The sequence below is a fragment of the Colletotrichum costaricense genome (genome assembly GCF_030867565.1).
Source record: "Colletotrichum costaricense strain IMI 309622 chromosome Unknown Scaffold_23.1, whole genome shotgun sequence".
NCBI lineage: Eukaryota > Fungi > Ascomycota > Sordariomycetes > Glomerellales > Glomerellaceae > Colletotrichum > Colletotrichum costaricense.
Window position 1 is genome coordinate 35,148 of NW_026848252.1, and position 26,064 is coordinate 61,211.

The following is a 26,064-nucleotide window of genomic DNA, read 5'->3' on the forward strand; positions in this document are numbered from 1 at the left end:
GACTCGTGGGATGTAATAAATACTATGTCCCGTCATCTACCTCGAAAAGAGGAAGAGGGACGTGCAGCAACTCTGAAGCACAACCATAATATTCTTCAAACTACCTCTGGTGGGCTCACATCCCACCTCTCTCTATCCTATGCATGATCCTTCCCATAGCTCGGCATAGGTATCCGAATTTTTTGCGTTCGCTTCTTGTTAACCTCATGAGAAGAAGACTATGTGGCGGTGCCACACATGCCATGCGTTCCTCTTGACACCTCCCATTAACAGTCTTCTCGCCAGTCCGTGCCTCCCTTACATCATGCCTCCTTGCCCATCATCATGCTTAGAAGGACTACGGGCATGAATCTGCTGATCACCATGCCGAACGCCTCGGAACATGACATCGCGTGGTTCGAAAGGATTTCAGACTTGATTGTAAAAATTATTTACTTGAATCAACCACCCTCCCAGCGCCTTTATTATTCCGTTTCCCCATTCCCCATCCTTTCGGCTTGCCACTTTCCCCCAATCACGCCTCCTCTTCCAGTTATTCCGATGCCGTCCGCGGAATCTCTAAAGATCACCTCCTTTGTTGATATGACCCTTGCTGATACCCGCTCTGCTGTTGAGGCCGTTGTTGCTGATGCTGCTGTTGCTGTGACTGCTCCCTCCGAATCTGCCTCTCAAACCTCTTCCCTTCCGTCTTCGCATCCTTCTCCCCGTTGAGGCCAACCCTCTTCAGCTCCTCTTTCACCATCCCCACAGCTTCGGCCACTACATCGTCGCCCCTTCGCCAGGTATACAGCGCCACACCGTGCGACTCCAAAATCTCCTGGGCTCGCTGCAGCCGACGCATCCACAGCTCGTGCTTCCTATTTGGTGCTGCTGCCGTCGGCCCCAGGTTTGGACTGCCGTACGTCGGAGATGTGGATCCGGACCTAAGACTGGCCGTCTGCGCCCTCACAAATGGCGGCGGCTGAACCTGCTGTGGCCGGGAACCCGCAGAGGGCGGTGGCAGCGCTTCGAAGTCGACGTCTCCGTTAGCCGATAGTCTCCGCCGGCTGTCGAGGCTCCGAGGGCTCAGACTACGGGAGCTGGAGGCGGTCCCCACACGCCGAGGCGGTGGAGGCGCCGGTGCAACTTTGCTCGTCTTACTCGTGTCGTTTTGTGACGTAGAGGCTGGTATCTTGGCCGTGCTCGGTAGGCTCCTGTTACTTCCGATTGTCTGCTGCGATGAATTGTGCATTTGCGATAGAGGATGAGGATTGCTCCGGTCCGTAGACGGCTTGCGACCGCTCGGCATCGGGGGAGGCGTAGCACCCATGCTGTTGACCTTGATTGTGGGCACATTGGTATCAGACGGAGCGCCGCGCAGCGCAGCAGGCTTGTTAGGTCGTGGTGGAGGGGGCTTTCGGCTAATGGCGGTATCGGTGGTGCTTGAATGCGGCTTCGGTCTGGCCTGGATCTGGGCCAGGGCAGCGGCGTCGTTCAGCGTGGTCTCTTCAGGTTCGTCGGAAAAGTCGATCAGATCGCCCATGACAGGCCCAACCGTCTTTGCCTCGCCGCGTGGAGGAAGCCCCGGACGATTTGTTGGAGCATCACTGTGGTCCGTGGCCTTTGATATTGAGCCCCTCTGACGTGCGCTGCTGCTCTCGAAAGATGTATCAAAGTACCCGGCTTGCTCCGGCGTTGTGACATCGCGGATAAAGATGGCGATGATGCGTCCTGGGTGGGCTTCCACAAGCTCTGTGTAGACTTCCAGATCTGCCTCTCCGCTGTCACCAACTAGGAGAAACCTGCGTTCGGGGAAGTCGTGCATGAGCCTGGTAAGGGTACTCTTCTTCCTTTCCGCAACTGGCTCAAAGATGCCCTGAAGCATGCCACTGTATTGCTTCAGATGAAGCGATCCAGGCGGCAAGCCGGCTATCATGAAGTAACTGGCCAGCACCGGGAACAGTTGCCAGGGGCTGTTCGAACAGTAGTGCATGCTGACCCCCATTGAGTGTAACTCGTTGTACCATTCCCGAACACCTTCCACCGTCAAGTCCTTGAGCTCGCGGACAAAGGTATTGCGGAAGATCTCCTTTGCGCCACCCGAAATGTTGGAGCGCTTAATCGTGTCGTCAATGTCACTGATCAAGCTGACACCCTTCGGTTCGATGATCTTGACTTCCTGGGTCGCCGACAAGTCCTCGTTAGCGAGGACGCGGATGTGCGTAGGGACAAATTCCAAAGCGGCGCGGAGGATGAAGTGGCCCGCGTCGTTAGTCTGCACAGTCCGTGACGCCGATTTCTCGTCGTTGTAGAAGAAGACAGTGATGGGCAGCTGGACTAGAGGTGTAGTCATGAACGGCGCTATCCTAGCCATGAGGTTGGCATTCGCAACAGACAGCTCGGCATCTGTCAAATCATTGCCCGTAGTGTTTGTCCTAGTCGGTGCCAATTTGGGAGACCCGGGAGCTGTCATCGGCGTGTGCGTGCCGCTTCGTGACCTGGATCTCGCTCGGTATATGCTATTCGCATCGTCGTCGGATCCTTCCTTTGGCGCTTCGCTAAAACCACCTTGATACGCCACACGCCGTTCTTCTTGGCCTCTCTTCTCGATTTCTGCTGCTTCTTTCGCAATCTTTTCCTGCTCTCGCCGTTCCTCGTGTGATTGATGTAACGCAGAGAGGTTATCGGGCGCAGGCGCATCCTGTCTGGGGGCTGGGATGCCGCTGAGCTGGCGTGCGAGGCCGATGAGAATGCGGTTGCGCCGAGTGATTGGCCCTTTATGAGGAGAGTACACCCATCCCCTCACGTCGATATCTACGATGGCTTTCTCGTCTTCATTACGCTCCCACTCTTTCCTCCAAAACTCTTGGTCCCTAGCGCTGCCAGGCTCTTCTTCGGCGTGCTGCTGATATGCCGCCGTCCAATCTTGCTTGACATGCCGCTTTGCGTACGATGGGAAGATGACCATCTGGTCGTCTCCCTGAACAGTGATGGCGACGTCAGGGAACGATCCCGGAATCGTGGTCCTCGGCATACCCTCACCCGGCTCCAAAGGCCTTGCCCGCGTCTGCGCATAGCCTTCCCTGATCTCGTTGACTCCTACCGCAGCGGCCCGGTACATGCTCCCTGCCTTCGCAGCCAGCCACTTCCGCCGAAACCCTCTCTCGCCTGGGGTGGGCGGATCCTCTGCCGAGCCATATCCATAGCCATTACTGGCGCCTCCTGCGCCTCCGCCCCCGCCTCCGCCGTAGGTCGTCGTGTAGTCTGAGAAGGTGGGCATCGTCTTGCTTATAGTGCCTCCTCGATCCCTCGCATGCCGCTTCGGCCTGACCGAGGGCGGACCTAGGAGCAGCCGGCGACTGTGCCGCGCAAAGACGTCGACGAGTCTCGACTTCTCGTTTCGCTTGCGCTGACGTTCAAGGATGTATCGGTAAATGCTAGACTGGAATCGGTGTTTAAGCTGCGGAAGGGTATCAAGACGAAAGTTGAGAACGCGCTCGCGGTATCGGTCTCGTACGCTTCGTGGGAAAAGATATCGGAGGAGACTCGTGCGGTGATGAGGATGCGGACGCGGCGGACCAAATCGCCCGAAAGGAGCCAGCTTGTTCGTAGTTTGTGCCTTGGACAAGAGGTCCAAAGACAATAGCAGGAGTACGTGGAACCGACCCTAGGTTTTGGAGTATTATGGAAGGATGAAAGCTCGAGCTAGGCAAGAGGTTTGACCAAGGTCGTTGGAGAAGCCGAGGCGAATGAGCTAAGGCGATGAGTGCACGATGTTACGAGGCTGGCAGCCGACAGCGTCTTCTGACCCCCACGCTCTACAGCTGATGAAGGGACGGCAGAGAGTGATGGAAGCACATGATCTCGGGCGGCTCTGGATGGTTTTGGAACTTGGTGCGAACTGGTTCGTGGTGGAGAGGAGCGGGAGCACGCGGCGAGGTAAGGGAAGAAGTTGAGCTCGTGACGTTGCGGGAGGGCGAGGTCTCAGAAACTCGAGCTAAGTTGCGTTAAGGTAGGCGTAGGTGCCGCGGTGCCGTGCAGATTTGGCTGGGGCTCGAGGGGCAGATGCGACAAAGTGTTAGAAAGCGATTTATGCGGAAATAAGCAAGGTGCAAGCAAGGAAGCAAGCTCTCTCCTCTGAGCTAAGGCATCCCACATGCATCTCCAGGGCTCCAGCGGCCAGCCAGCCAGCCAGCCAGCTCTAGCCTTCCAAGGCTCCTCTTCTGTCGCCGAGCTGACGGCAGCTGAGGGCCCGGGGGACGTGCTCCGGAGCGAGACGGGCATTACGTCATCCGCACCTCAAGCTGCAGACATCTGGGCCGCTCGGTGTAAGGTATTTTCGGCTAGCTGACAAGCTGTTAGCACATACTTAACACAGCTTAAGCCTTGTAGTGATGGCAGGTGCATCTTTGATGATCGGCCGGGGATGACATGGGATAATTGCAACGTCGCTTGGCCCCCAAAAGCAAGAAGCACAGACTGTTTACTCCATGGTTCATCTGCAGTCCGGAGTACCTAAGTGGTGGCTTGCTACTTCATCCTACATGTTCATGTAGTTGTATGTAGAAGCAGAAGGTACTCACACCTTACTAGCCCCCTTTAATTCAGCAAATGAGTGGCAATGGACCATAGCGAAGAAATGAAATGGTATTGTAACATGGTATTGTAGTCTAGACTTTTGGACACCGTAGAGCACCTCAAAATCACCGCTTCTGGCGCGCCAGCTTCGCCCTGGTCCTCCCCTTGGCCGGCACATTCTTCTTCTTGGGCTGCTTCTTCAGGTTCAGCACCGCGCCCTTGCCGTCACGCTCCGCCCGGCCCTTCTTCCACACCTTGTCCTCGCTCCTCATCTCCTTGGCGTCGAGCTTCTTCTTGTCCTTGTTGCTCAGCTTCGGCTTCTTGCCGTTCTTCGGTCCGTTAAGCTCCTCCCGCCCCGCAATCTTGGCCTTCTTCTTGTCCTCCTCCGTCTCGAACCACGTCCGCTTCGGCCGCGCCTTGATCTCGGCCTCGTGCTGCATGATATTCTCGCCTTTCTTGAGCTGCATCTCGGCCTGCTGGAACTGCTTCTCCTGTTTCTCTTCGACCATGATCTCCTCGATTTCGTCCTCCATCTCGTCCACCTGGTCCTGCCACTTGTCCGCCTCCGTTGGCTCGATGACGCGGCTCATGATCTTGGCGCCGTTGGCCTTGCCGGCCTTGACCGCCGCCTTGACGACCTTGCGGTCCGGCTCTGCCGCCAGCGTGATGGCCACACCGGTGCGACCGGCACGAGCTGTACGACCGACTCTGTGCACGTAAATCTCAATGTTTTGGGGTGCTTCGTAGTTGATGACGGTGTCGACGCCCTTGATATCGAGACCACGAGACGCAAGATCCGTCGCCAAAAGGTAGTTGACCTTTCCGTCGCGGAAGTTTTCAACACTGGCAATTCTCTGTAAACTTGGTCAGCAGTTGTATTCAATCAAGAAGAAATTGTAAGAACTCACCTGAGCTTGGTTCATGCTACCGTGTAGCTCTGCGCAAGACAAGCCAAACAGTCCAAAGATGATTCTTGCTCGGTGAGCGTCCTTCTTTTGGCGGAAGAAGATGATGACACGCTCGGTGTGCATTGTCTTGCAGATGTGCACGAGGTAGCCCATGCGCTTCTCCTCGCGACCGGGCCTCAGGCGTACAAACTCTTGCACCAAGGTAGTGACGGTCTTGTTCTTTTGTGAGTCCACCATGACTCTGGCGGGCTTGTTCATGCCCACTCGCACCAGCCTGTCGACGGAAGATGTCATGGTGGCGGAGAACAGCATCGTCTGTCTTGACTTGGGCAGGGTCGTCAAGATCTCGTTCAACTCATCGGCGAAACCATCCTCAAGCATGCGATCGGCTTCGTCGAGCACGAGAATCTCCACGGTATCGACGTTGAAGCTGGCAGAGTTTCTCATGTGGTCAATGAAACGACCGGGCGTGGCGATGATAACGTCTGGCCTCAGTCTCAGCTCGACCTCCTGAGCCTTGAGACTCAGACCACCAACAGCGAGAGTGAACTTGATATCGGTGTAAGCGGCCAGCTTGGTGGCGACAGCGTGACACTGGATAGCCAGTTCACGGGTAGGAGTGAGGATGACGACACGGCTCGTCGGCACCTTCTTGGGCCTGTACAGGAGACGCTCGAGAATGGGGACCACAAAGGCGGCCGTCTTTCCTGAACCAGTTACCGCACCACCGACAACGTCCTTGCCCATCAAGGCAATGGGCACAGTCTTGGCTTGAATGGGCGTAGGCTTGGAGAAGCCGACAGCAGCCAGACCTCTCAGAAGAGGACGTGAAAGAGACATGGCCTGGAATGATGATGCCGTATCCTTCTTGCCGGGCTTTGCAGGCTCCTCGGGGGCGAAGAAAGCGTCACGCTTCGCTTGTTCTTCTGCGTCTTCCTCCTCTTCATCATCAGATCCACGGTCGTCGGGATGATCCACGGGTGTCGCAACGGAATCGTTGTCGGATGCTCCATCGTCGTCGTCTTCTGCATCATCTGCGTCCTCTGCGTCAGAGTCTTCTTTTTCGGCATCAGAATCTTCGGCACCAGGATCCACGCCCATGCCAAAGGCATCGTCGGCCAGAACTCCATCCTCGTCGTCGTCGAGGTCGATATCTACGTCCATGTCGTTATCCACCTCGGCGTCTGCCGCAACCTCCTCTTTGTCCTCCTTCGGCTTGTCCTCGCCACCCTTCTTTGCCCGTCTTCTGCGAATGATTTCGTCCAGGTCAACACCCGCTGCAGCATTGCTGTTCATGGACTTCTTTGCGCCTTCGAAGCCCCAACCCTCGAGTTCTGCGTCGCCGAATTCGATGGCATTGTCTTGCGCAAATTCAAAATCCGAATCCATAGCACCATCGTCTTCGTCTTTCTGGCCCCAGATACCCTCGGCGACTTCGTTCTCTGGCGACTCTTCTCTGGCGGCCTTTTTCGACTTCTTGGTGGCCTTCACCTTCTTTTTGGGCGGCGGTGCCACGGTCTCCTCCTCGACAATTTCCTCGTCATTGTCGGAGATTGTGTGAACGAAGTCGTCGTCAATCTGCTTGCGCTTGTGAGAAGGCGCCATGTTGAGTGGTGGAATGGTGGTTGAGAAAGACAGTTGTCGGGACCGCGGGGTATCGTCAAGCTTTCACACACACGCCTGTTCTCACACTCCAGCAGTTCCCAGAGCCAGAAATTTTTCTGGACGGACGGTGGAGCTAAACTTTTTCTGCCGTCTTCAGAGACCATCCCCCTGTCATGGGCGGTCAGAAGCGAGACTATTGGGATAGAGTGGGCCTTGGATCGTTCGTTCATCAGAAGGAAGAAACAAAAGAAAAAGATACGTACTGATCTGGACTGGGACTTATGCACGTGATGGTGTTTGTCATCAGATTTTAGGGGCAGGGGCAACTCCCGATAGACCCCACCATGGTTGATTGGGCGACCATTTTATTGGCAACAATTTTGGCAGCCTTCACGCCGGGCGCCGACAAAGCAACGAGATTTAATTTCTGCCCTGTTGCTCTACAACTTGTCATTTTTGGTCCTAACCAATCTCGGCACCTTACTACTTTCCACACGTCTCCTTCTCGACTTCTTCGACCACCAGCACCCACTACTACCAACCGCGTCTCTGCTTCTCTCGAGCGTCCTTGCGAATTTCCTTTTGACATCCATCCCGAGCGCGTTTTCCCGATTGTCAACACAGTTCCGGCCGCAGAGGCAAACACACACATACAAAATGGGCGAATCCAGGTGGGCAAAGCTTCCATCCCCTTCCATCGCGGTGCTACATCCGGCAGCATCTTGGACGTTTGCGCCTCGCAACTGTTGGCTGACACGGCATGGATTTCCAGACAAGAACTCATCCAGTGGCTGAACCAGCTTCTCTCTCTCAACATCACAAAGGTCGAGCAATGCGGTACCGGGTACGTTGCTGATCGGATACCCCTCCCCCGCCATGTGTTTATTGTGGGACCCAATGATGATTTTGATGATGGTGGTTGCTAATGTTTCGTTTCAATCTGCAGTGCAGCTCTCTGCCAGGTGTTTGACAGCATCTTCATGGATATCCCCATGTCTAGAGTCAAGTTCAACGTCAACAGCGAATATGCATACATTCAGAACTTCAAGGTGCTGCAGAGTAAGTTTGCGCCTTCCCACGCCGTCTCGCCTCTGCGTCCACCTCCATTCCATCATACACGGAAACGAATAGTCATGGCTGACAAGACACTTCCTGAACAGACTGCTTCCACAAGCACCAGGTCGACAAGCCCATCCCCGTCGAAGCGTTGGTCAAGTGCAAGATGCAGGACAACCTCGAGTTCCTGCAATGGACCAAGAAGTTCTGGGACCTGAACTTCCCCGATCAGGAGTACGACGCCGTCTCCCGGCGAAAGGGCGCCCCCGTGCCCTCTGGCGGTGGCCCTGCTCCTCGTGCCGCGTCCGGTACCGGTGCGGCTGCCGCCAGACGGGGCGGTACCACACCCCTCGGCGGTGCACGTGTTCCCAAGGCGGCAGGCCCCGGCACAGCTGCCCTGCAGCAAGAGAACGCCACTCTCAAGGAGACGGTCGTCGGCCTCGAGCGCGAGCGTGACTTCTACTTCAGCAAGCTCCGCGATATCGAGCTCCTGGTGCAGCAGGCCGTGGAGGAGGACCCTGAGCTTGAGAAGCAGGAGGACGGCCTCGTCAAGCAGATCCAGACTATCCTGTACTCGACGGAGGAGGGATTCGAGATCCCGGCTGAGGGCGAGGCTGTCGACGACCAGGAGACCTTCTAAATCGGGAGGCTTTGAGGTAGGGCGACGATGACACAGATGGAAGAGAGGCTGTATTGTTGGATGGGAGGTTGTGTTCAGGGGATTTGGGAGGTAAAAGCACATGGGTTTGGCGCTAGTACAAATACCCTACGGCACGTAATAATCAGTATACTGGCGATGAGGCTGAGCGGCCCTCGGACTGTCGAGACAGGAGTCGGTCAGAGCTTGCGGCAGTCCCGTCCCACATGAGCAGCCATGATAGAATCAGAACGTTTTGTCTGAGAACCTCGAGTCAGTTTTCGTGGGTGACACGAAGAGAGTATGAGGGCTTGAGCCAAGCGTCCAAGACCACATTCCACTATGGCTATCCGGTTCCTTTTGGCGTGCTTCCGATCTTACGTTTGGTACTGCAGGATCTGGTTCTTATCATAGAAGGGTAAGCCTCGACTTCACACCCATCACAGAGTGGAAGTCGAGTCTGTAGTCTGAGAGCTGTGTGAGACTGTTCACTGCAGATGACTTGGCAGAAGCGTCATGTTATGCTCGAGTAGTTTATGCCGGCACGCTTTGCATATTGACTCTTAAGTACTTACTTCCAAACTTGGATTTCTACAAAAGTACATTGATCGATTACCAAGAGACGTTTCCATCAATATATGACACTACCGTACGAGTCACTACAATAGTATCGATAATCATTTATGTTGATCGACCAGATGTTGATTAGATCGGACTTGGGTTTCACTGTCATCAGCGCCCAGTTCCTGGCCTGATTGACCAGGTGCCTGAGAAAGCGAGGTGCCCAGCTGAGCATGTCCCAGAAATGCGGTCATTCCTGCTGCGGGCCCAATTTTAGTGGTTCCACGCAATGCGCCACAGGCGTCAGCTTTGGAGCAATTAGCGGCACACGACCGTCGACTTACCCGACTCTTCCAGTGCCAAAAGTGCTACCTAGGCCCAAGCAGGCTGCCGTGTTAGGGAAGCTGGGGTTGACAGGGGACCTCGAAGTAGCAATCCAGGCCCATGCTGAGGCACCGCACAAGCGTACCGGGACAGCAAGGTACCTTGGTTCCAGTACATTGACTGGAAACCTGAGGTGACCGCTCTCTCTTTCTCACTCCCGTCTCCTTCCCTCCAGACGACTGAACGAAAGGAGAGACAAGAACCTCAGACATTGCCCCGAAACCTTTTTTTTGAACCTGACGCAAACAACTGACCAAGGCCATCATTCCGACCACCAAACACGGAAAGATACTTGACCAGTACGACGGCTGTCTTTTGTTGTTTTGCGAGCCATCCCATTTCCTCAACGTTATCTAACCAACGACCGACGACCTCCAGAGGAGCGACAAGAACAACAGAGCATCGATTCTCTCCATCTCTACAACCTGCCATCGACGACTAGAGCTACGATACAGACCACCAGGCTCGTCCGAGCCTTCCTCCCGCCTCGTCCAAACCCGACAAACAATCCCATCCTCCGCTCATCGCCAATCTTCAAAAACAAAACTCTGTTTTCTACACAACTTCCCGCCTCGGACAAACCACAACAACACACACCCTTCACACACAATGGCGCCTCCCGCCGAAATCTCCATCCCCTCAACCATCCTCTCGACCGGTGAATCGAAACCCTACACCCTCTACAACATCACCCTCCGCCTGCCCCTCAAATCCTTCGTCGTTCAAAAGCGCTACTCCGACTTTGCAACCCTCCACCAGACCCTCACCTCCCTCGTCGGCGCCGCGCCCCCCAACCCCCTCCCAGGCAAGTCCTGGTTCAAGTCCACAGTCTCCTCCCCAGACCTCACAGAACAACGCCGAAAGGGTCTCGAATCCTACCTTCGCGCCATCGCAGAATCCCCCGACCGCCGCTGGCGCGACACATCGGCCTGGCGCACCTTTCTCAACCTCCCTAGCACGGGCGTCGGCAGCACGGGCAACTCGGCCGCCAGCGCCCACGGCCTCATCACCAGCGGTCGCGCGGGCGCCGCCGACCCGACGACCTGGCTCGATCTGCACCGCGAGATGAAGAGCTGCCTCCACGACGCGCGGAATCAGCTCGCGAGAAGGGACGGCGCCGTGGATAGCAATAACACCTCTGCTGCCGCCGAGGCCGGGGCCGCTGCCAAGAAGGCGCTGGTCAAGGCTAATACGCTGGTGAGCACCCTCGCGGACGGATTGAGGGCCATGCAGGAGGGCGGACGGCTCGGCGACGGCGAATTGCGGCGCAGGAGAGACCTGCTATCCTCCGCTCGCGTCGAAAGGGAAGGGCTCGACAAACTCAGCAACAGCATGGCGCAGGGAAGCAGCAGAAACGGTGGCGGCGGACCCGGCGGACGGGAAGGGTGGGCCTCGGCGGGCGACAAGGCTGCATTACTCGGCAGAAGCGGCGGCGGCGGTGGGGCGAGGACGGGCGGACGGGTCCTGGGGGCCCCGCTGCCGGAGACGGAGCGGACGCGGGAGCTGGACAACAACGGGGTCGTGCAGCTGCAGCGGCAGATGATGAGCGAGCAGGATGAGCAGGTGAATACCCTGGCGGCGATTGTGCGGCGGCAAAAAGAGATTGGGCTGCAGATCAACGAGGAGGTGACGGAGCAGACCAAGATGCTGGACCGGCTGAACGAGGACGCCGATCGGGTCGGGGGCAAGATTGATGTCGCCAAGAAGCGTATCAAGAAGTTTTGACGCGGGTCGCTGTCAGAGGAAGAGGTTGAGGAAGTAGGGACGGTGATTGTGACGGGTACGGTGCCTCGGCCTACAGCAGCACCGCCGTTGGTTGTCGCGGGCGGTCTCGCTGCTCGGTCCGTGGTTGCTGTCCTCGGTGTCGTGGTGTGGTTTCTTTGGGTCGGCGGGCGGGTGTTGGATTCTTTTGCGTGGTGCCTGGAGTTTGGGTCCGTCTTGTTGGTCGCGCGGGCTCGTCGATGAAATTCACCTAACCATACCCTTCGTTCGGTGTGAGGGGATGGTTTTTCTTGCCTTGACAGTACAACGACGTTTTACGTACGCGAGTACGAAGGGGGCTTCTTTTTTTTTTTCTCGACAACTTTACATACTTTGCAACAATAGCGATTTCAACTCATTTTCTTCTCTGATCATTTCTCCGAGTTTTGGTCTCTTTTGTTTGTTTTTTCCGAGTTGAGATTGGAAATACCAGTGTGTCTTACCTCATGGCAGTTGTAGCTTGGGAGTTTTAAGTTCTATCCAGATTGATGATTTACTCATTCATAACTACATTGTCCACACATGCAGATCAGAACATGGTTTTCTGCCGGAGCAAAGCGTAGATCATGCTGGCATTGGTGTTGCCATATACCCATGTACAGCAGTAGAATGGCCAACTCACTGGGCCTTACCGTTGAATTCCTACAGCGGTGTTCCAAATACGTACTCACCACCAGTGTGAGGTGACCGACGAGGCTGTGTGGCCCAGGGTGTATCATTATTTACAAAGCCAAGAGACTGGAATCTTGCGCCTGATCGAGTCTTTTTGAGGCGAATTCTTTACTCGTGCAAAGTCCCCCTGACAAGGTAGACAAGATTGAGCTCAACGCACTCGTTCTGAGGCCGTAGGCCAATTATGTAACGCCTTTTCCTCCAGGCTCAATGGATCTTCTATCAAATTCTGGCGCTAGAAGGAGGCCGTCCATGTTGCATTGGTGAGCATAAACATATTGATGTGAAAGAGCTCGGCCAACAGGTTGTAAGAGGGGGGCTCTTGGCCATAGTTGATACCCTCACGCTTGCACGTAGAATCCCGATTATGCCAAGACAACATGATGTACCAGAGGCTGCCTCGGATGCTGACCTATATCGCCAGCCTTACTGCAGCAGCCATGTTATCCCAAGACAATCAGCTCTAGGAAATCTCGGGAGTCGGGAGATGCAGTAGGGGACGCGACGGTGCTGTGTTTCTCTCGCGCCGGACCGTTCCTCATGCACATGCAGACGGCGGTTGCTTACGGACGGGGACCCCCTGCCGTTATCGAGTGGCGGGTTGGTTGCATGCAGTTGCCGTCACATCGCCCTGATTTCTCCCTTAATCGCCTCGTCGCGGGAAAAGAAATGTGAAGCACGTGGTCATTGGGCGAAGACTGGAGACTAGGGAGGGCCGATATAATTTTGGTGTATGCATGCGCAAAGTGAAGCCATCGTCAGTTTGGCTGTTTTTTTCGTCTCTCGACTCAACCTTTGGCTGCCTGGATGTTGTGTCGAAGTATCTGTATCCGTAAAGTCAGCGGTTGCCGGCCGGCAGAAAGACGTTTAGTGTGGCACGGTGGCACGTTGTGGCCACGCCCACTTGGTGACATTTGGTACGTCACCCGAGCGCCGGGATGGGGCACACCGTACACCCGACGGTGCAAGGGACTTCCCGCGGTTGCTGGGCAACGACTGCGAGGAACCGTTTCCAAGAGGGGGAAAGTTTAAAAAAGGTGTGAAAGAAAAAAACGACAAAGAGGGAGAAGAGTCGAGACAGAAGCACCACCCTGCTCCACCACAACGACCGTTGAGATGAGATGACGCCGCATTGTCACAATTGGCGCCCAACGGTGCCCTGCTTGCCCAGCCTGGCTCATTGCAATGTTGCAGTCGCAATCGCAGTGTTCGCCCGATCAGCCGTCGTATTCGAGCCCATCGAGTATTGAACCTAATCGACCCAAGGGAAACCCAGTGAGCTGGTCGCGAGAGCAAGATGATGAAAGTCGAAGTGATTGCGACGATACTCCCTCCGTACGGGACCGGCGGAGGTCGTGTGGACTCCGTCGACGGTGGCTCACCTCTTTTCCCCCTCCTGGTACTCTCCCGCACCGCCCTCCTACTGTGTATGTCCAAAGTGGATGTGCTGGCGCCGAGTGCCTGCCGCCTATTACCGGGGGAAATAGCCTCAAGACCCGCGATTCGCTGCCATGGCGTCCCAGGTGGAGCTTTCTCTCTGTGATTCCGAGTGATTCCCAATGATTGACCGTTCAGACAGACCGCATGCGACTCGGTTGATAGCCTGTCACAGGCAGGAGATTGAGTGAAGTCTTAAGATTGGACCGTTAGAAGAGGGGAGGAGGGTCTGAATCGGAGGCGGTTTGCTCGATTGAGCTGGGCGAAGAGGGTCTTGGTGGTCTCGGCAACGGTGATTTGTTATGATGATCTGTTGGCGATGAGTGGACAAAGTTCGTTCGCCGTTCATTCGTTGGCTGATGTCCTTCCTTTGCAGTATTGATGATCGGAGGAGGATAGCGAGAGGTCATCCTGCAGGCGTAGTGAACAGGTGGAAGCATCTGGATGTTTATTCGTAAGGGAAATAAACGCCTAGGTATCGCGGTGTCTGCTGGGAGCGGTGGCTGGGGCTTGGTCATCTGGCGGTTTGGATTTTTTGTCTTATTTTTTCAGGGTCCCGTCGGTTGCAAGGAACATCCTCTCAGGTATGAGGTGGAAGCTAGGATGGCAGTCTTTTCCCGACGAACGCTCAGTTGGCATTCCAGTCCGGCCAAGGACATTACCCCAGGCGGCCACATGCAGGTGCAACGGGTAAAGAACAAAAAGTTCGAAGCTAGCGAACTGAAAGCAGAGAAACATAAGGCACAAGGAGATGGGGTTGGAATGGAGGTTAAAGTGAGTTGTTCTGAGACACAAGACACCTACAATATCAGTACGTAGTAAGTTGTGCAGCTGGCGGCAGCACCTGCCATTCGGTACCGGGTCTGAGTGCCCAAGTGCCTTCCTTCCTTCAGCTCAATTCGCAGCTGTCAAAATGTCACCATTCCTTCGCTTAAGAGAGGTCAGAGTGTGTATAAGTGGGTCTGTTGTAGCGATCAGAAGGGTCTCTTTTTGTTCACTTAGTGTCTTTCAGCGTCTTGAGGTACCTGAAATGACGTCGGTACGTACTGCCAGCCACTAGCGTCCAGTCACACACCACCCCCAAATTTAACTCCCCCAAAGTCCACCACCACCACCGCCAGTCTACCACCATCCGCCGCTACCTCTCCACCCGGTCGCCCATGAGAAATTCCCAAAGTAAACACAAAAGAATTCCTGGCCCCTTCTCGTCCCCTTCCCCGTCATATTTTCCCTCAACACCACCACCAAACCCGTCCTCCACCAGGAACGGCGCCGTGTCACCAGACAGCTCTATTCCCTCTAGAACTTCCTTACTAACCAGCAGGGCAAGTTCCAGAACAACAAGAATATTTTCTTGTCTCAGCCTGCTTCCCCGCGATCGGACACAATCTGGACCACCAAGCACCCGCCACCTGCAAAAAAGCGCAAGGCCGGAGCGGGAAGACCACGATTCATTCGGCCCAGGCACCAAGCATCGACGACAAATACCTCTCAAAAGACCCGATCCGACCCCTCTCTCGCTTTGACGTCTTGGTCTTTGCCCGTCTTTTGCTTGCTTGGCTTCTGGAGTTTGTTTTTCTGCATTGTTGCTTGTGAGTACTTTTATTACAAACTGCTTTGCCCTTTTCTTTCCGCCAATCTATGCCTTGCTGCTGGTCTTCCCACTGCCACTTCTTGCCTTCCAGCTATCAGATGGCACACAGTTTTGCTGCTGCTAGGAGAAGAAGAATTGCTCATGGCTTCTGTGCAGACGCTTCACGATATAACGACCGTCAATGGACCTCCTGAGATACCACTAGACTTCTGCTTGCTTCACTACCCTCTATCGAGACCTCAGGTCTCCAAAAGAGCTTCAAGGCTCTTATTCCAACCACCTCAGTCGGCATTCACTGCCAGAAATCACCACTCTCCACCAAGAGGTGAGGTCCGCTCAGCATGAGCGCTCCTCCACCGCCTCCGCCTCATGGCGAGGCACCCAAAACCACTGCTGGCTCTCCGCCTCCTGGGAGTGGCCTGGGCCCAGGCAATTATGATATATTCGTCATTCCCCAGCGCGATAAAGGCGGTGGGTTCATATATTTGCCCTCTCTGGCCCCCAATGGCCCTAGCTTTGCCGCTGGCTTCGCATGCGCCCTTGTCATGGTCGTCATGTTCCAGAGCATGGCACCTGCTTTCAAGGCATGGTGGTTTACCTACCAAGGCATGGGAAACATGGGTATGGCCCTGCTTGTCATAGCCGTCGGCGTGGGAGCGTGGGCTTGGGGCAAGTCGCAGAACCAGGGCGCGTCTACAAATAACGGCTCGAGTGGCTACCGTCCCGGCCCTGGTGGCTATGGCTCAGGCGCAAACTTCAACAACTACGCGAATGCTGGCCCGCCGCCGCCTCCTCCGCCTCACGGCAATCAATATAACAGCCCTCCCCCGAACAGCCCGCCGCCCAATCACGGCGCGGGAAACGGCGGTCCTAGGTCTCAATGGCAAGAACGACCTCAGCCTCCACCCCCTCAGGAACCTGAAGCTGAACCTGAGCCAGAGCCGGAACCTCGGAAACCAGATCCTCCTCCCCCACCAAAACCAAAACCTGATCCGCCGAAAGCAAACACCTGGGAGAAGGCACGGGAGGAGACGAAGAAGCGCGAACAGGAGCGCAAGGCAAAGGAAGAGGAAGAGCGCCGAAAAGCAGAGACGGCACGGAAGCTGAGGGAGTTTCGAGAGAGAGAAGCTCGAGAACGAGCGAGGAGGGAGCAAGAGGACCGCGAAAGGCGAGAAAAACTGGAGCAAGAAATACGCGAAAAGGAAGACTTGAAACAGAAACTTGAAAAGGAACGTCAGGAAAGAGAGAAACTACAGCGCGAAAAAGAAAAGGCAGAAGAGGAAGCCAAAGCCGCCAGGGAACGCGAAGCAAAGGAGGCAAAGGAGCGGGAGCTCAAGGCCAACAAGGAGAAGGAGGACAAGGCACGTGAGGAGGCCCGCAAGAAGGAGGCTGCCGAAGCCGCCGCCCGCAAAGCCCGTGTCGAGGCGCAACTCGAAGCCTTTCGGAAAGCCAAGAGAGAGCGCGAGGAAGCAGAAAAGGCAAAGAAGGATCGAGAAGAAGCAGAAAAGGCCAAGAAGCTGGCCGAGGAGGAGGCAGCTCGCAAGGCCAAGGAGGAAGCTGCGCGCAAGGCCAAGGAGGCCGAAGAAGCCGAAAAGGCACGCAAGGGAAGTAGCTACGCCTACTCGTCCGGCGAGAAGACGAGTATGTGGCCCAACGGCCGACCCCCAGCTCCCCCCTCCACGACGGCTTCCACGCCGCCGAGACCTCCCCCGTCCGCATCGTCCGCTCCCCCGAGACCTCCCCCCTCTGCTAGCTCTATGCCGCCTCCAAGGCCAGCGCCCTCCGCAGCTTCATCCTCGAACACGGCCAGACAACCGCCGCGACCGTCGGCACGCACTGTCGACGAAGACCAATACTCGTATCGACCCTACGATAAGCCGAGACACCGACCCGCGTCTTCCGTCGGCTCCGAGTCATCGTGGGCCCCGTCGGCCACCACGACAAGAACAACGCCGCCGCCTAGCATGCGCGGCCCTTACACGACCAAGGATCCCGACAAAATTGTCATCAGGGCTGTCTATCTGTTCATGAACCAGTTCGCAAAGACACCTGCGAGCCAGCTCGTTTCGGGGTTTGGCACAGTGACAGATGGGCTCATCCTGCGAATCACAACCGAAGGTCTCTTCATCGACGACGACGTCCGCGGCGTCCCGCAGCGCGAGTGGGACGTCAAGGCTTGGACGCTAAAGCTGGTCGAGGTATGGTGCCCCCCGCACTGCTTGAATTCGAATGCTGCTTCTGCCCCTGCGATGAATTCCGCGAACCATCCTTCGGGTTTGTTTCAAAAAATGGCGAATCAGCGAGCCCGTACGGCGGACCGGGGAGCCACCAAGACGCTCACGGGCGACGAAGCCGATGCCTACCTGACCGAAATGTTGCGTGCTTGCAAGAGTTGTTGTCGTCTTGGCTTGTGCGACACCAAATTCAAAGATACTAACATTGCATCTTCGTCCGGACAGACTGGAGAGTGGAAGACAAAAAGCCTGCACGTGCTGCGCGCTACAGTCCGAGACCAAGAGGGCAAGCGCTACATGTTTGTCCTGGATGAAGAAGAGGCCTGGAAGGTCGCCGTGGGCGTGCAGCGGTTGCGTAAGGGCACCCAGGTACGCTCGCTAGGTGTCAGCGGCATGAGCGCATCCGATGCGCGCAACACACTCGAGACTCTGGGCTGGTCGTGAGACTGCTTGGGACGACATCTCATTCGAGTCTGTACCTTGCGTGTTGGACGTTTGGGCCCGCCTTTGTCGATATCATAATACGTGTGGCTGGGAGATGGCGATTTCGGCAAGGGATAACCAGGCAAGGCTAGTGTCTCCTTCTCATACGACAACTTGTGGAGGGTCGATTCGGAGAAATGGACGTGCCAACATTATTGGCATTTTTCGGGTTTCGTGGAATTTGGTTTGCATAGCAGAGCGCGGGACGGTCAAAAAAATTCCAGACAAGCTGGGACAAAACCATTGACGAATGATTTTTTTCAACAGCATTGATGGCCCGGCTGGGCACATCCTAGGATACCTCTAGTTGTCGACTCTACTCACTTTCTCGACACTGACAACCCCGATGGGGATGGCTGTGTGGGAGTTGTTTGATGAGTTTGACTACTTAATGACGATACGACTTCAAGTTTCCAATGCATGATTATTGTGCGTTGTAAGGTGATGGGATTGGTGCCAAACATGAAGTTGCTCATGACTATTGAGAGTGAAGTTGCCAGCCACAGTTCAACCGGGCAACCGGGATGCGTGGGGTTGTCAACAGGAACTATCCTGACAGTGGAGATTCTCTCCTCGCACTCTCATAAAGACGTTTCTTATCTTTTGTTATTTTCGTTCAGAAGAGCAATGACTTCTTCCATCAGTGGGGACCTCCTCGTAGTAAAAAGTCCCGCATTCGGAGTGAGGTAAGGTGCTGCAGAGTACTTTCCGTGTCGCTATCGGCATTTGCGATAACTACCAGACCCCTCCAATTGGAGACTACATGTGTAAAAAAGCCAACGCAGGGAAGACGGCTTGGAGATATCGGAGACGAGAAGGGGGGAAGGAAGATTACATGTACCTAATCTGCAGCCTCTGGCGGTGTTTAGTCGGCCAAGGACAGGCTTGACTGACTCCAACTCGTCATAAATTCTTGGCCTATTCTCCATTCTCCAATTTCAGGTGCCTTTATCCACTTTGGTTCGCTCGTTGATGACAACCTAATCCAGCAGAGTTGGGCTTATCTGCTGTTTCTTCAACCTAGACTGAAGCTAGCGTGGACTGTATCTTTCGAGAAACAATTCAAGCGCGGGGAACTGGAATAAGCTTGTCAAAGTTTGAATGCAATTGGAGACCGTCTACGGAGTATGCTTTTGAGTGTCGGATCGGCTCCGACTGAGTTTACCGGCCCGCTGGAAACACGCTGAGGGAACCGTCGTGTCGGGAATCTTGCGCCCGTTGAGCTCATTCTTAGGTTCCCTTTCCCCAGATGATGACGTCTCTATATGAGATGGGATTCGATCTGCTGCTTCGTTTCAATGTGACGTATGCTGATCGTCAGGTTCTACATTTCTTCCGTGGTGGTGTGCCTGCCAGTTGCACTTGGCCAAGAACATGTATGTACTCTGGTTGGAGGGGTTGGTAACGGCCGACCGGTGACAACTCCCGGCCACCGGGGAACCGAAATCCAACTACCGACATCGGCCGGGACTCTGATGAACGTCAATACGAGCCTGAAACACTCATTCCCGCGATAACGGATAACGACTCGATAATCAAATGGACTTTGCTAATTCTACTTTGTATGCCGATTTGCTCTACAACCCCATCTCGGCGGGGGGGACTAAAGCGATGATGACAAGGACAAGATACCCCAGCCCGTTAAACCGGTTCCGGCTCTCAGACTCTGCAAGCTAGCGATGCGGACTCGCATGCATGGTCCCTTTCGTGGAGTCCTCCCCATGATAAGCAACCGCAACCCCCGAGGCCTGGACGACCGAATCAGATAAGCCTGGTAAGATGGCGGCTATTATTGCTTTCTTGCCATGGTCCTGATCCTGAGCAATTTGGACCTAGCTAAGCCAGTTATGATATGGGAAAAGGCACCAATAGGTAACCTGCAGAGATAAACCCGGGCAGGGAAAAGGAAATCCCATCTCTCCACCTACCGTACCTTACCTATCGTTCAGATACCAGGAATTGGTCATCTTGATTGGATGTTCTAACCCAAGTCCGGATATACGCATTCCTCATATAAGAGAGATGTCGCATCCAAGTTGTCCAGCAGTCTTGCTGCCCAGGCCAGGTACTCAGCGCAAGGACTGAGACATGTCACTTCCCGCGATGAAGGCATTCACACTCTTCGCCCTCGTCGGCGCCGCCGCCGCCGACCTCACCTCCACCGGCGCATCCCTACTCCTCAACGACATCTACTACTTCGTGTCTCCCTTCTCCCAGGGAAACCCCTCAAACTCCTCCTCCTTCAACATCAAATCCCTCCCCCGCGCCTTTGGCTTCACCCCCGTCACAGTCGTCGCCGAACCCCTCCCCAAATCCTCCCTCCCCTCCCTCTTTGCGAACTGGTCCTCCCAAGACGACGTCTGGCAACCCGCCTTCCTCGGCGCAATCTTTCTCGCCGGCCTCGACACGCCGTGCCTCACAAAAGAAAGCTATGACGGCACAAATAAGACCCAGTCCATCGTCGCGCCCTTGGTCAGCACCGCCGGCAGTAATATCCCCTCGGGCCCATACTTCCTCGACACAATCACTGGCGCCCTCCACCAAGCCTACCGTCTGTACCCAGACTACGCAGGCGCCTTCTCCGAGTCCCTCCTCCAGAAGCCCGATACCACCTTCCAGACCCTCTCCGCCCAGGTGCCCGCCTCCGCCTCCCTTACCATCGGCGTCCCCTCCCGCCTCTACTCTCTCTCCGTCCGGTCCCCCGAGAAGCCCCTCGCCGGCGTCCGCGTAGGTGTAAAGGACATTTACGACCTCGCGGGCGTGAAGAAATCCAACGGCAACAGAGCCTGGTACGCATTCTACCCGCCCGCGACCTCCACCGCACCCTCAATCCAAGCTTTACTCGACGCGGGCGCCGTGGTGGTGGGATACCAGAAACCCTCGCAGTTTGCAAACGGCGAAACGGCGACGGCGGATTGGGTGGATTACCACTCTCCCTTCAACCCGCGCGGCGACGGCTACAACGACCCCTCGTCATCGTCCTCTGGCGCCGGAGCCTCGATAGGTTCGTATGAATGGCTGGATATCGCTGTTGGCAGCGACACGGGCGGTTCCATCCGCGGCCCGTCTGCGGTGCAGGGTCTCTTCGGAAACCGGCCTTCGCATGGGCTCGTTGGGTTGGATGGTGTGATGCCGTTGTCACCTACCCTCGACACCGCCGGCTTCTTGACGCGGGATCCGTACATTTGGGATGAGGCCAATAAGGTGCTGTACGGGGCGAACTATACATCGCTGGTTGAGACCGAGGCGGGGGTAACGTACCCCAAGACGGTGTATACGGTTGACTTCCCTACCGACGATGGAGCCGCCGCGCAGATGCTGAACAAGTTTGCGGAGGACCTGGGTGCGTTCTTGGGCGCCAAGGCGACGGCGCTGAATTTGACGTCGGCTTGGGCTGAGACTGGTCCCGAGGGTGTGCGGAATCAGACGCTGGATGATGTCCTGGGGTTGACATATGCCACGCTCATCACCAAGGAGCAGACGCCGCTTGTGCGTGATCCGTTTTATGCTGATTATGCCGGTAAGCTTATCTCCGTGTTCTTCTTTCTTCGCATCTTTGCTTTTCTAGTCTTCAAAAGAGGAAAAGACCCTGTTGCTCTGTCACTTGCCAGCTGAGGAACAGTTGTTACACACCGACTTACATCATACCTAACAGCCGCTCACAACGGCCGCCTCCCGTTTGTGAACCCCGTCCCCCTCGCACGATGGGGCTGGGGTGATAGGCAACCCGCCAGCGCCCTTGACGACGCAAGAGCCAACAAGACGCTCTTCATGGACTGGTTCAACACCGAGATCCTGCCTCCCTCTACCCCCGCCCTCAACACCTCCACATCGACATCGACATGCTCCTCGTCCCTCCTCATCTACGTAGGTTCATCCGGCCGCGCCTCCCTACGAAACCGCTATCCAACGACCACGACGCCCACCCCGCCGCTTGGCTTTTCCAACGGTCGGCTGAGCGTCTTCAGCGGAGCGCCGGACCATGTTTTCCCCCTGGGAGAGGTCGGTAGCGTGAGTTCTGTGACGAACGTGACGGAGATGTTGCCTGTTACTGTGGATGTCATGGCGGCGAGGGGGTGTGATGGGTTGATTGTGCGGTTGGCTCAGGATCTGGTGGAAACTGGCATTTTGAAGGTGCCGTTGGCTGGGGGAACGCTTGCTGGGGGTGAGGTTTTGATGAGGCGGGATGTTGAAGAGTGGTTTTGAAGCGAATAGACCGTACGTAGACATGGAGAAGATATCTTTAAAGACAAATATAGTACTAAGTACCTTGATATGAATCATTGGCAGTAAGGTAGGCAGGTACCTTAGCTTCATCGCTCCTTCCTACCTTGGCGTGCCTCCTTCCCCCTGAAAGTTGAATCCAAGTCGGCGGACTCCTGATCTTCCCTCCACCTGGTACCTAGGCACTCCTACGGTACCTATTCACACCCCTCTGATCCCATTCCTGTCACTAGCACAGCAGCGCCCGATTTCTGCCTATGAGGGAGGTTTCTGGCGGCAGCCGGGTGCTATTTGTGGATAGTATAGGGCTGCTGAAGAAACGCTACCTCTGCCGAGCACAGGGACCCCTGTTGGCGTGCTTTTTGGAACTGAAAGGGCCGGATTAGTAATAGCCCGGCCCGGGCACGAGAAGAAAAGTGTATATTAATAGATTGCCTGACTTGCTGTACGCCCTCTAGGGGCGGCATAGCACATCATATGCCTTAGAAAGGCGCTCTGGTCGATCGGAGGTTATACTCCTGTCCCCGATGATGTTAAATACTACTACTACTACTACTACTACCACAGCAGCGCCCGTCTAGGTCGTCGAGGTCAGGTCAAGCTGTGTGCGAGGTGATCGAGTGATCAAATAAACAAATACTCCAATGAAGTCAGAGTTCGAGCTGACTGAGGGGCACGCTGTTCGAATTTGGGCAGGAGCGTGAGTTCTAACGTGAGTGTTCCGTCTCCTCCCTTTGCCATCATTCTTTTTGGGGTTTTCAAGTAGCCTGTAGACCTGAGATATTGATACCTAGGCAAACACTGTCGTCCCCGTGACTGATGAAATCACATGGTCCGATTAATGTCCTAGAACCTGCTATTCGAGCTGTTCATTCCCGTTGAACTGAACTTTAGCTACGTTCCGGAAACAACACCCTCGGTCATATCTAAGACCTAATGCCGAGAAGACTCGGAGTCATGGACGCACCTCACACTAGTAAGCCAGCTGCCATCTCTTCTTTGGGACAGGCAGAACTCAAGTCTGCCGCATGACAAAGGTCATTGGGTTATCGTATAATCCAGCAATTTCCCTATTCTCGTGGAGACTGGATTCATTCCAACTGAGACCATACGTCATCGCAGCAACGAATGATTGGGAGTCCTTCGAGACACATGACCTAAGAGATTTCTCTAAAAGCAGTGTCGAATGGTAACCCAAGAATAGGGAGCTGTCAAAGCCTGAATGACGGCTTAGAGAAGATTTCACTGTTCAAAAAGGATAAGAGCGAGGAACCTATTGTATACCATGTCATGCGAATCAACGTATCTTTGCACCGACGGTGCTTGTGTAACCAGCCGTCTAGCTCATCAGTCGTCCTAGAAGACGGGAACACCGAGCTTCATGTGACCAATTGACCAGGATTGGGGCCTTGGAATTCGCATACCCATTCCAGCTCATTGGGTTGAAACACTGCTGATCATTGATTACCGTTCAAACCAGCAAGTAAAAGTCGATCAGAGGTTCAAAGATCTTCCTGAAACACCCACGCGATCCATAGGATCTTGTCTGACGGTACCTTGAAGATTATCGAAACGCATCATATAGCTCGTGACGTGTTCTCGAAGCACCGGGAGAATCTTTCCCAGATCTGGGGTTGAGACAAAGATGAGACGAAGGATCGTCACTTAGTTGTACGCGGGTAAAAGTCCGCTCAACCTATCTTTCACAACTATTCTCCCTGAATTTCAGGGTGAATCAGTCGAAAGGTAATCAAGACTGCAATGGGACACTATCAGCGACTGGCTGCCGCAATAGATATCCACAGTTCATCCCTAGATCGTCTCATAATTCTCCGGCTCCCTAATTTCGAGTCAGGTCTGTGACTGGAATACGCGTAGTCGCACAAAGTGCAGTGACCGAAAACTACGAAGAATGTGGGAGCAGGGACGTTCGCCGATCACTGACAGTGGCACTCTACATCCGATATTCTATGTTGATTAGTGAAGAGGAAGTAGTGAACTAGGATGGACGCAACTACAATATACGGCAACTAAACATGAGACAATGGGAACGCGGCAACTTCACAAAACTCGCAGGGTTTCAACCTGCCAACAGCGACTTTACAGCCCACACGCTCCACATAATTGAGTTTGTCGCGAGCATCGTGCGTTTGCCTGACACCTGGCTGGCTGGCCGAGATCCGGCTTCTGAGTAGTGTACAATTGAGAAGTCATTGAGTCCACCGGCATGTGGTGGAGATACCGTAAATCCCCAAACGAAGAGTCATGGGCCAAGAAAACAGGACAATGACTCTCAAACATCAAAACAGATACTCCTAATCAGTGCCCAGCCTACGAATATGTGGAAGCGGATGAAAATGATGTGTATATAATTCCATTGCAATGCCCTCATGCAAAGTACCTACATCAAAATCACTCGCTCTCTCTCTATTTCTCTCTCTATCTTTCTCGACACCTCAAATCACAAGCTCAAGTCATTACATATTCAAAATGAAGTTCACTCTCGCTACTCTCCTTACCATCGTCGCCGCAGTTTCTGCCGCATCCGTCGACATCGGCCTTATTGCGAGACAGGATAACTGCGCTTCCAAGGGCGGCAAGTCACCACTCACATTAACGTGTTTCTGAGCACCAGGGACCCAAAGCTAACTAGCAATTTGTAGCCAACTGCGGCGATGTTGGCGACCGTGCATGCTGCAGTGGCACAACTTGCCAGACCACTCGGGCACCCGTCGGCGGCGTCGGAATGATCTGCACGTAGACGATTACATATAGGTGGGTAGTGAACTTTTTTTTTTCTTGAGCGGTACCCATGCTGATATTGATCCTGTTCTAGAGACACGGCCATGGCTTAATGGCCTACATACTACCTAACCTCGAATAGAAGGGGTCACTGTACTGTATATTTCACTACGAGACATCAGAGGTGTTGAGCGCTCTTGATGTTTCATTGTTGTCAGTGTAAATTGAGGCGGCCACGGGCCATCTTTAATTAAGAGCAAAGTCAATTTTGCGTTTGCTCTAACATGCTTAAGTTGATTGGCGAGAGTCTAAATTTATGTGTGACCACAAGATATTATGACCTGCTTTCTCTCTGCCCTTTAGATGTTTTTCGCGTTGAAGATATCTACCTGCTCCTGCTTGTGAAAGCATCAGCTTCAGCATGATACAATCGCGCCCAGAGACTGAAGGGAGTCTAGATTGTTATTTTAGCTCAAGCTTCGCCAGGTTGACATTTGACAAGTTGACTACTTTAGTAGAGTCTAAAAAGCTTCGGCGTGATTTGACGTCCCATGAATGGATTATAGTTCATCCCAACTACCTACATGAGGTATTCAGCGGGCATCTTTATTTGGCGAAGCCGCCCACACGCCCGGATAGGAACCGGCGCGGGAGGTCCCCAGAGCATTGAGACATCGTTGAGCGACATCGTTTGTGGATCGATATCTTTGTGTAACCTGACAAAGATCACCAGCTAGCGTGCGTTTCGAAACAAATCCCCCGGCTCCCTAGAACAAGACGCGGGATCTTCTCAGTGGGAGGTTATTTGGCGTTTTTGGCCGCTTTCATACTAGTTCCAATTATCGCCGGACGCTAAGTACAGCTCTCACTGCCTCACGGGCTCCGTCAAGTTGTCAAGTTCCCATTGAGGTCAAAGAGAAAGCTGCCGGCTACATCCTTAGTACCTTTTCAGATCTTGGCAAAAAGCTTCAGACACGTGGGTTTACAACATGGCATTCAGAGTTTTGCCGTCGTTCCTGTTTGATGAGGGATTGTGGCGGCGAGAAGCAAAGATTTACGTCTTTGTGTAGGTGCCGGGAAAAGCTAGCTTTTCTGTTAGGTCAGGAACGAAGCCAGACGGTTACTCCAGCCTCTAGAATCCAAATGGGAACGTTCACCCGGAAGTCTTTCAACCCAACTTCGCTTCTGACAACAAGACTATTGTTCCTC

General features: G+C 54.5%; 8 protein-coding genes across 8 annotated transcripts; 6 read left to right on the top strand and 2 right to left on the bottom strand.

The window, feature by feature from the left end:
* Window positions 1-565: 565 nt before the first annotated feature.
* On the bottom strand, window positions 566-4,263 carry CCOS01_15158 (uncharacterized protein; the record flags this gene model as incomplete). The annotated part of the gene is made up of 2 exons (XM_060463300.1): window positions 566-3,497; window positions 4,136-4,263. 2 exons carry the CDS (start codon window positions 4,261-4,263, stop codon window positions 566-568), a joined length of 3,060 nt encoding a protein of 1,019 aa, XP_060305903.1.
* A 419-nt stretch (window positions 4,264-4,682) lies between these two features.
* Window positions 4,683-7,070, bottom strand: CCOS01_15159 (DEAD/DEAH box helicase; the record flags this gene model as incomplete). Its single annotated transcript, XM_060463301.1, has 2 exons — window positions 4,683-5,411; window positions 5,466-7,070. 2 exons carry the CDS (start codon window positions 7,068-7,070, stop codon window positions 4,683-4,685), a joined length of 2,334 nt encoding a protein of 777 aa, XP_060305904.1.
* A 344-nt stretch (window positions 7,071-7,414) lies between these two features.
* CCOS01_15160 (EB1-like domain-containing protein) lies at window positions 7,415-8,766 on the top strand (the record flags this gene model as incomplete). Its single annotated transcript, XM_060463302.1, has 3 exons — window positions 7,415-7,914; window positions 8,017-8,129; window positions 8,231-8,766. The coding sequence occupies 3 exons, from the start codon at window positions 7,415-7,417 to the stop codon at window positions 8,764-8,766; spliced, it is 1,149 nt and encodes a 382-aa protein (XP_060305905.1).
* Window positions 8,767-10,317: 1,551 nt separating this feature from the next.
* Window positions 10,318-11,433, top strand: CCOS01_15161 (PX domain-containing protein; the record flags this gene model as incomplete). The annotated part of the gene is made up of 1 exon (XM_060463303.1): window positions 10,318-11,433. One exon carries the CDS (start codon window positions 10,318-10,320, stop codon window positions 11,431-11,433), a length of 1,116 nt encoding a protein of 371 aa, XP_060305906.1.
* Window positions 11,434-12,681: 1,248 nt separating this feature from the next.
* Window positions 12,682-12,816, top strand: CCOS01_15162 (uncharacterized protein; the record flags this gene model as incomplete). Its single annotated transcript, XM_060463304.1, has 1 exon — window positions 12,682-12,816. One exon carries the CDS (start codon window positions 12,682-12,684, stop codon window positions 12,814-12,816), a length of 135 nt encoding a protein of 44 aa, XP_060305907.1.
* Window positions 12,817-15,513: 2,697 nt separating this feature from the next.
* CCOS01_15163 (uncharacterized protein) lies at window positions 15,514-17,850 on the top strand (the record flags this gene model as incomplete). Its single annotated transcript, XM_060463305.1, has 1 exon — window positions 15,514-17,850. One exon carries the CDS (start codon window positions 15,514-15,516, stop codon window positions 17,848-17,850), a length of 2,337 nt encoding a protein of 778 aa, XP_060305908.1.
* Window positions 17,851-19,992: 2,142 nt separating this feature from the next.
* CCOS01_15164 (uncharacterized protein) lies at window positions 19,993-22,095 on the top strand (the record flags this gene model as incomplete). Its single annotated transcript, XM_060463306.1, has 2 exons — window positions 19,993-21,409; window positions 21,545-22,095. The coding sequence occupies 2 exons, from the start codon at window positions 19,993-19,995 to the stop codon at window positions 22,093-22,095; spliced, it is 1,968 nt and encodes a 655-aa protein (XP_060305909.1).
* A 2,508-nt stretch (window positions 22,096-24,603) lies between these two features.
* Window positions 24,604-24,874, top strand: CCOS01_15165 (uncharacterized protein; the record flags this gene model as incomplete). Its single annotated transcript, XM_060463307.1, has 2 exons — window positions 24,604-24,733; window positions 24,777-24,874. 2 exons carry the CDS (start codon window positions 24,604-24,606, stop codon window positions 24,872-24,874), a joined length of 228 nt encoding a protein of 75 aa, XP_060305910.1.
* Window positions 24,875-26,064: the final 1,190 nt, after the last annotated feature.